Genomic DNA, 9734 nt, shown 5'->3' on the forward strand with positions numbered 1-9734 from the left:
AGCAGCCCGCACTTAATTATGCAAAACTATGAGCCTTAATAGAATGTAAATGGGTGAGTTATACACAAATGACTCCCCTGTACAGTTGTCATGAATGAGAAAATAAGCTATAGAGACTAACACTGTTGTTTGCACCAGGCTGTAAACATATTTATTGCTGCTGTAAAGTTGGCCATTTTAAAGGGCCAGTGTGTAATATTTGGCATGGTTTATTGTCAATCTGAATCTGAATCTGAATCTTCTACCCATTAATATGTTTATACAAATGTATAATCGCTATAAAATAAAATTCGTTTGGTTTTCGTAGCCTTATAAATATGCTTTTATATATATATATATATATATATATATATATATATATATATATATATATATATAGCAAGGGCCTTGCTTTAGAGAGGTCGCCATCTTTCGCCGCCATGTATGTACAGCAGACCGAGCGGACAATCCAGCCAGCCAGAGAACGCGTTTTGCATGTATAAATGAACCAACGAAGACAGCGGAAGGAAGGAAGAAGGAGGAGGAAACAGCAGAGAGTGTTAATAGTTCGTCGATAGAGAGTAGTGAAAAGTTTTTTTAATTATGAAGTTTGCGAATGGACCACACTTACCACGCAACAGAAGAGAATGAACCCGAACCGTCATCTGTGAGGAAAAGAAGACGCAACTTTACTCCTTGTGATGCACTCTCTGCAGCGCTTTTCCTCCTGATGATATATCTCCCCAACAATGGTAGCAGTAGCACCGAATCCCATTCTGTGCATTCAGCCTCTCTTCTCGCCCGCTCAGCATCAAACACATGGAGTTCCTCATCTGTATGCTCCGGCTCAAACAGGTATGGCTCTGGGTCTGTGTCCGCTACAAGAAACTCTTCAAAATCGCATTCAAAGTCGTCCATTGCAGCTACTATAGTCCGGAGATATCGCTAGGCTAAATAAACAGTTGAGCTCTGTTTACAGGCTACGCTGTCAGTCAGTGTGCGGGCTGAAGATTGGTGGAGCAGAGAGGGGAGGGGGGTCCCCACTTGGTATGGTAAACGAATATGTGTGTAAAGTTATTAAGTGTGTCTGTTACGCTAGAAGAGTCAGAGTTTGGGACGGAGTCTTTTACCCCCTGGAGTGTTACCGGAGTTTCTGGAGTGCTCCAATAAACGGGCCTTTTTCCCGAACGCTCCTCTGGTCTCCTGCTCGTGAGTGATTCATTATCGTAACATGGCTTAGATTTCTAAATAAACATACACCTCGTCGCTAGATAGACCTACTCCTGAAAAACTCGTGCGCAAGGCTTTTTGTCCCTATGAGGCCGCCGTCATTTACCCGACGGGAGGGGTGAGCGAGTGAGCCCTGCAATCTAGAATTTGGCCACTGATGTCACTGTTTTCAACCCATTTTACACACTGGCCCTTTAACGTGTGGGTCTGTGGAAATTGACTGGCTTCTGGAGTTAGCCTCAAGTGGCCATTAGAGGAATTGCAGTTTTTTGCACTTCCATGTTGGCCTCAAATTTGCAGCCAAACTGTTGCAGCATTTACTGTGAAGGGACTTGTTGTGTTTCATGGGCACGATAAATTGCTTTACAGGGGGATAATCTGAAAAATCTTTGTTTAGCACGCTTTAATAATACTATACAGAATTTTTTTTTTGCTATCATTTGTTTGGCTACTGTCTGAGTCTGGTGTGCTTTATTTTTTGGGATGCTCTGCTATTCTTAGAAAACTTTTTCCGTGACCACAGAGAGCCCAGGGAGGTGAGTACTATTCTTTAAGTGTAAATCTCATTTTTTCCACACCATTAAATATTTATAGAAGTAACAGTGTCATCTTGTCCAAGGAAAAACATGATGGCATTTTTCCCATTACCACTCAAATACACTCAAACTGTGTGTGTTATCTTATCAGAAGTAAGCAGTTCCTGCAGGCAGCAGCAGCGTAGTAAAAATCACAGCGACCAGGTTTATTTTCAGATGAAATAATTGGCTCGTTAGAGGGTGTGAAGGCACAGAGTGACAACATCCTCCTTTTAACTGCACTGCTGTTTGCCCAGATGATGCAGGAGTGAGATTCCTGCTGAATGCCAGGTCAGTGGGGATCTATGTGAAAGGTTGCACGTTGGACTCGCACCAGGCTGCTGCTGTTGAGATAAAGCTGCATTTAGCCTTCCATTTGTTGTGAAACGTAGCCTTGCTTGTTTCCGCTCTCAGGTCAGCTCTGATCATCAGATACACCACCTGTGACTGCTGCTCAGCCTCTGCCATTACATAATCCCCGCTAACAGGTTGCTGCAACATTTAGCAACAGCACTTTTTTTGTAGTTTGTTTCTGGGAAAGCAGGAAGAATTCCCACAATGTCACACCGGAGATGGGGAATGGAGGGGAGTGCATGCATACATGGTTTGTGAACTTTTTTGTGTTCTCCTCTTCTTCATGTCCACTGCAGCTCGGTGCAGAACAGCGAGAGAGGGAAGAAGATCGGAAACGCCATGATGACCACCAGTCGCAGTATGGTCCAGACAGGGAAGGCAGTGGGTAAGAAAGCTCAGTAAACAATCACAAAATGAAATGTCTGAGGGAAGATATTCAGGGTGGCACCCAATAAAAAAGCTGAAAAGGATCAGTGTCTCACTTCTGCTGCTGAGACAATATTTTCGGTGTACATGAACCAAAACAACATATTTCCAATAATCATGTCAACTGTAGATTTATTAATCATTGCAATTATAAAATTCAGAAAATGGTTCATGAAAAATGTTCATCCAATGTTCCCAAAGATTTATAAGAATGTCAAACAGAGAAAGGTGGCAAAACCTAACATAAGCAGAAACTGGCGGATGTTTTGTATTTGTGTTAGTGCGTTTACTTAAAGGTCCTGTGTCTAAGATTTAGGGGGATTTAGTGACATCTAGTGGTGAGGATTGCAGATTGCAAACAGCTGAAACTTCTCCTGGTTAGGATTCCCTCAGTGTTCATAGTTAAGAAGTTTTTTTCTGGGAGTTGAATTATCTGTAGAGTTCTCCTCTCCAAAACAAACAGATGCAGTGATTTAAAACGGTAAAATCACTGAATAAAGCAGTTTCACGTTAGGAGAATAAGTAGCCCCTTTTACACTGCCAGATTTTTGGCGAATGTTGGGCCGTTTTGCTGGCAAGCTGCGAGCATTTAGACACACAGATGCGAATTGGCGAGTTGATCCAAGGTGTCTAATTTCCGCCTTGTAGGGTAGTCAGGCAGCCTTCCACAATGGGAGGGGCTGTTGATGACTTGTGGGAGGACAAGACACTGTAAAGATGAGCAACTGGGGAGACAAAGAATTGCGCACCCTCTTTGCCCTCGCAAACGAAGAGGCCATTAACCGTCAGATGATGGGAACAGGTGAATGAACACTAAAGAAAACATACTTAGCATATTCCATTTCTGCCAATATACCCCCTAAATCCTACACACTGGACCTTTAAATGGTTTTCAGAGTTGATGAATTTTATGTCACTCAGTTAATTGATTAATGGTGTCACCACTAATATCACTAATTCTCAGACTCTTAGGATGAAAATATAGATGAAAACACATGCTGCCCTCTCAGCCAGCTCTACTTGAAACCAAAGTACATTCTAATATTTGCAGATTTAGATAGTGTACAAGAAGCTTTTGTGCTTGTTTTTTTAATTTTTATTTTTAAATAAAAATTATTAAGTCAAATCTACAGTTCCGTTCATGGTGGCAATCAGAGCTCATGCTAACCAGCCAGTTCTTCTGTTTATTCCAAATTAACCAAAAAATGTAAAATGTATCTCTTCCTGTCTGTCAAATGATTTTCCTACTTAAGAACAGCATGTCAAAATGTGATGAACTGGTTTTAATAATTGTTTGCAAATTGATGGCAGACCCATACGGTATTTTCGCCTGTAGAATTTGGACGGTACCTAAGCAGATTTAAGATAAAAATTGTTATCTTAAATGAATATCATCTATCATATTAAATGTTTGTTTTAACAAAAAGAAGCTAATGTCGAAACAAAAACAAAACTTTCTGTGCTACGGACACGTTTTTGTTCATCAGTAGGACAGAAATAAAAAAACAAATATTTATTTACTTGTTTTGTGAAGTCTGACTCTTCTCCACCTCTGCTCTCAGGTCAGTCTGTGGGCGGAGCGTTGACCAGCGCCAAGTCGGCCATGTCCTCCTGGTTCTCCACCCTGGCCCAACCTGCAGCTGTAACCACTCCAGAGTATGCGGAGCCCGCCACAGAGGTCCAACCCTGAAACCCAGCAGTCCCCTGTCTCTGACTTTGTCCTCATCCTCTGATCTTCTGCCTGCTGAAGCCTGAGGGTCAGTGGACTGAGAGCTGCATTTATGAAGGAAAAAATGGTCATCTTCAGCATCAGGTTTTAAATCTGAACCTGTCATCCTTATGTTTGGTGACTCTGGGTGATGCGACAGCACTCTGGACAGGAAGATAGCGCAGCCATTATACTAACTGTACAGTCCATATCCACTGTGAGGCAAAGACTGCCAGCGCTTTTGATCAAAAACCCAGAAATTTCAGCAGGCTGCATCACATCTGACCGCCTGTTTGGATTCCTGGATGCTTTTTCCTGTGACACACTTAATGATGCTGTTGTTGGGGTTTACGGTGTTCACTCTTTTGCTGCATTTCTAGAGTTTGTCTATATAGTTGACTATTTTGCTGACAAAGAAAGTACATAAAAACAAAAATAAATTGCTGTTACAGGATTTGAGCATGAGCTGTGGCACCTTGAAGATTTATAACGGTTTAGATTTTAAATTAAGTCTGGCTCATGTTCAGTGATGTCGCTGTAATGACACTGTGGTTGTTGTGGTAACAGCATGAATTCCTGATGATAACCCAGCGGGCACCATACATCAGAATGACATCAGAGAGATGTTGGAGTCTTAAGTTGGACAGACGTTAAAAATATTTTATTTTAAATGTCTGATGATGTTAAAAATAGTGCGATGTTTTGCAGATGATTAAATGTCGGTATTATACATCAAGATGACGTTGGCAGAAGACATTAGGAAGACACTGGATACTTCACAACACAACTTAAAACCAACAAAATACCAAGGCCATCTGTTGTGTTCTACATCAGTTGACATTTACATTAGAGGTCCTGACACTGAATTTTGGTCACCCAACTTCACAACCTAAATTCAATCGAATATCAATGTCTAAAGACAGTGGCCATCTGGGAAAAATACATTTTGAGTGACCTAACAATGATTTTCATTATGTTTTTTTTTTTTTTTGTCTTTTTAAATGATTATTAGTTTTTTAATGTCAGAAAATAGTAAAAAAAAAAAATATCCAAAATATATTAAAAGGTTGTCAAACAAAAGCCAAAAATAGAACAAAAAATATCAATAAAAATATGACTTAGCTAAATAATTTAAACTGAGATTCAATGCGTCAATAATTAAAGCTTATTTTCTGTTAAACTCACATCAGTTGGTTAAAAATAAAGCAAAAGCTTTAAGGCAAGATATGCTAACAAATGTAGCTAACAAATTCTACCTGGATTTTTTTTTGGGGGGGCAAGTTTGTTTGACGTAATGAGACATTAAATAATTCACATTTTCAAAATGTTCATAACTTATTCCCAATGTGATCTTTAATGAAAAGAAAAGAAGATAATGTTATAAAGATAAATGCCTGGTGCCAGATTAACTTCTGAGTAGCATTAGCTTACTGGCTAAAATGCTTACTGTTTCAAAAGTAATACTACAAAAGTATGCACTACAGGTTATTGGATAATTATCATCATGTACACAGGCGGGGGTATCACAGATGTTAGCTTTAGTGAGGTAGCTAGCTGAAAGAATGCTTAGCTAACAGTGTTTTCAGTTAAACTTAGCTAGCCACAAAGTCCTCTGGATTATTCCACTGAGGAAATGTTAAGAGGAAAAAGGATAATTATTCATAATGTGGCAACACCAAAATAGAATACATGAAGTAATTAAATTAATTAACTTTTAATTAGTTTTATCAACTGGTTTGTGGTGTAGAAAATAATTAAAAGCTTTTTGCTACTTTTAACCAACTGCTCTGAGCTTAAACGCAAAAAGATACACCTGTTATAATTATTTTTACCCTTTATTTTAAATATCTAATGTACTGTGTTATTTGTTGATGTATTAGCTATACTTTTGACTTGTCTGATAACCTTTAAGTACATCATTTCAATTTCCCGGTCTTAAAATTATGAGTTTTGTCCAACCAACAGTTGATAACTCCTAAAATATTAAATTTAAGACTATATAAAATAGATAAGCACGCAATAGAGAATATTGTTTTTTTTTTTGTTTGGGTTTTTTTTTTTGGATAAATGACAAAACTCGAAAAGCAGCTCTGGAATTTTACATTTTCTGTTAAACAGGTTTCTCTCCATTCTCAAGCTTCTATGACAAATGTAGAACAATACATTATTTACAAAATCTGCTGTTACAGCAATAACCACAGTGTTATTACGTAAATCCTTGTGTACCTAATGCCTGACTCTGCCCTGATAAACATGATGAAAACTTCCCTTGACTATGAAGGAACCTGCACCCAGCTGTGTGTTTGATTAACCCTCACCCAGGCCTTTTTATACGATATATATATTGGGAGAACTATATTTAGTAAATCTGAGAATAGTTTAAAGTCAGATAACTTATTTATTTGTTGTGTATAAACTCCATACATATCCATGTTTTGTCATGACAACACTGGAACAAGTCCTAATCTGTGGACCACTGTGTGTATTTGCACAAAGCAGCCATTATATTCTATTTATGTGAATCGTTATCTTGTATAACTGTAATTCTGAGGTGCTTACAGGATCTTTTCCCTCCATGCTTCAAATATTCAACAACAGTTGGATTAAAAGTGGTCCAGTGAGCATGCTGTCCAGTCCAGTTTTACAGCTGTATTGAGTGTCATCCCTGTGTCTTTAAAACTATTGTAATTTTTCCTTTTTCTGGTTTTCATGCTTTTAAACCTTCTTTGGCCATTGAGTCATTTTGGGGAATTTTCTTTTGATTTCTGGATTATAGTTCAAGAAAACATCATCTGTTAAAAGCTGCTTTTCGTTTCTTTTTTTACCCTCTGATGATATATTTTCATTTTGTATTTAACAGATATGAATGTATTGTGAATTAAAATTCACAGAATATTTTCTTGACAGATGCTTTTAATGTATTTCAGAAGAAGTGATACTATACTATATTGCTGTATTAAAAAATAATTAAAATATTCCTCAGACTTTTATTTCTAGTAGACTGCGATATAGGAACAATTCTTTTCTTTTATCGCACTGGGTGTTTGTGTCTGGGTACAAATGTAGGTCAGCAAAACAAAGTGGTGGCAAGTGTGTGTTTTTGTGAGAGGGTTGTTGTTGTGGTGGTAGCACATCGCTGCACAAATATGCACCCATGTGTTCGACAACAATCACAGCGGCATCACGGGGACATGAGGCCACTGAGCTCATCCCGAGGCCAGCAGATATTCACACCCACTGATCCTGACCGACACCCAGTACAGCTGGACTGAGTGATTGTTTCATGTGCAGATTGTAATTTCTTTTGATTAATCATTTACCAGATCCTAAAGCATCCTCAATGTTCTTACTTCTTTGATGAGCAGCCAACAAGAGTTTATCAAGAAGAAAAGAACTAAATCAAGTTTTAGTGAGTAAACACGTTTTAGTTCTCTTTTCTTGATAAATTCTAAAACTAGAATAGTTTTCTTTTCCTTAACTATTAATCAGCGATCTCAGCACTGTTTCCATGTTTTAAAACCTGTGTCTTTTTCCAGGCTATTCTCTGAAGGCTCAATTTAAAACAGTGCTATGGCAGAAGTCTGTGTGTGTGTGTGTGTGTGTGACACAATGGCTTTTTATGTTGTTAGACCACTGTCAGTGTCTTATTTTTGCCATAAAAATATAATTCTAGTACACTACTCATATGGACTTGTCAGGTAAGGCAAAAACACTGTCCACAGAACTTCCTGATATAAGACTTTTGGCTTTCAGAAAAACAGAAAAAAGGAAGAAAAACTTGTTTTTTCACCATATTTCTCAAATTGTTGAAAATAATTGTTTTGGAAAAGATGAAATGCTCAAAAGGCACAATTATTAAATTTTAAATTTAAAGACACCACTAATTATTGATTATTTACATTAAAATAACTTAGTTTAGCTTTCATGTTCTCATTTGTAAGGTGTCAACCAGTAAAAACAACTCAATCGTGATTTCAGCAACTTTATAACTGGTAAGTGCTGTTTAAGTCATGTAAACAAATCCAAATCCCTAAATTAAAAAAGGGCCACAGAGATGTCTTAATTTTTTAAAAGCAACACATTTTATGTATCTGGCGGTGGGGAAAAAACATGGCAAGTAAAGTTTTGGTAAATGATTAGTAATGTGTTAAGTTTTTCAAGATTTTTTCAGATATTTAGCAACAAATGACACTTTTTCCAACAGCTTCCTTGGTGAAAAATAAGCATGTTTTCCACAAAACTATTTTTCATTTAAAAGAAGCCAAACGTCCCAAATGTTACATGTTGTCGAAAAAAAAAACAAAAAAACTCTGCCGTAGAACTCAAAACAAACAAAAAAAACAAAAACAAATTAATTTTTAGGTTTTATGATTAAACCAAACCCTTTGCTTAAAGAACAAATGAACAAGTCAAGAAATCTGGACATTAATATACCAGTTTTCAGTACTTATTTTTGGGTAAACAAACAAAAAAATGTTTTTGACTCAAAACCAAAGCTAAAATCAACCAGCTGTTTTACAAAGAAACTTAACAAAAACTGGAAGCAGCATGAAAAACTCCATACTTTCATAAAAACAAACGAAACATGGAGTCAGTTTCAGGAACGTTTTTGGTATGTTTTTTAATAAATTAACGTTCATTCAAAATACAGTGCCAAAGGAATATGATGCAGCCAAACATGCTAGTAAGGTTTGTCATGAAGCACCTGTGCTCATGTTTTTAAAGGTAGGAGGAAGACCCCCGCCCTTCCCCTCCCCAACCCCAACCCGCCCTCTCCACTACTGCTAGTGGTTGCTGGAACAATTTCCGTAGCAACAGCCGTGGGCCAGCCCTCTCCTCTCACAACCAATCAGCAGCAAGATTCCTCAATATTCACTCGAGAAAAATTAAATCTGATAGGAAAATGGATATCTACCCACAATCACACTACAGTAATGTTTAATATTAAATTAAAAAAAGACACTAATACAAAATAGACCTGGTTATTTTCCCCACACTAGAACAGTTGTCTTTTAAACATATGAAAAATATATATTTTATCATATATATATTTCAGCAGCTTGGAAATAAAAAAAAAAAGCATGAGCCCAAAACCTACTGAGAGTGGAGTTGTGTGTTTGCAGAGACCCTCGTGGAAAGAAAAACAAAAGATTATGTGACGACAGATGGAGTGAGGTGTAAACTGCTGGCTGTGTGGAAGACCTGTGTGCAAACAGACTGACAGACGGGCTGCAGAGGCGCTATAGTGGAGTTGGGGTGGAGGGCAGAGCGGTGAAGGAGGAGAGGTGATAGGTGGCCGGACCTGCAGCCACCCTCTTTTTAAACCCTCTCCGCCTCTCACTTGTTTCCCCCGTTAGCCCTCCAACCCCTCCCAAAAACCACGGCCCCTGTTCCTCTCGTCTGTGGGGCCTTTTTGTTGAAGAAGAAAAAATGTGTGGGTCCGGTTTTTAAAGGAACACTCA

General features: G+C 38.1%; 1 protein-coding gene across 1 annotated transcript in view; it reads left to right on the plus strand.

Annotated features, from left to right (window-relative positions):
- Positions 1-5268, plus strand: part of avl9 (AVL9 homolog (S. cerevisiase)) — a 42275-nt gene extending 37007 nt beyond the window's left edge. The window contains exons 15-16 of the mRNA XM_049564840.1: positions 2435-2523; positions 4127-5268. Of these exons, the coding sequence (XP_049420797.1) occupies positions 2435-2523; positions 4127-4254 (217 nt within the window). The 3' untranslated portion in view covers positions 4255-5268. The remainder of the gene's footprint in view (positions 1-2434; positions 2524-4126) is intronic.
- Positions 5269-9734: the final 4466 nt, after the last annotated feature.

The sequence above is a fragment of the Epinephelus fuscoguttatus genome, linkage group LG21 (assembly GCF_011397635.1).
Source record: "Epinephelus fuscoguttatus linkage group LG21, E.fuscoguttatus.final_Chr_v1".
Classification (NCBI taxonomy): Eukaryota; Metazoa; Chordata; class Actinopteri; order Perciformes; family Serranidae; genus Epinephelus; species Epinephelus fuscoguttatus.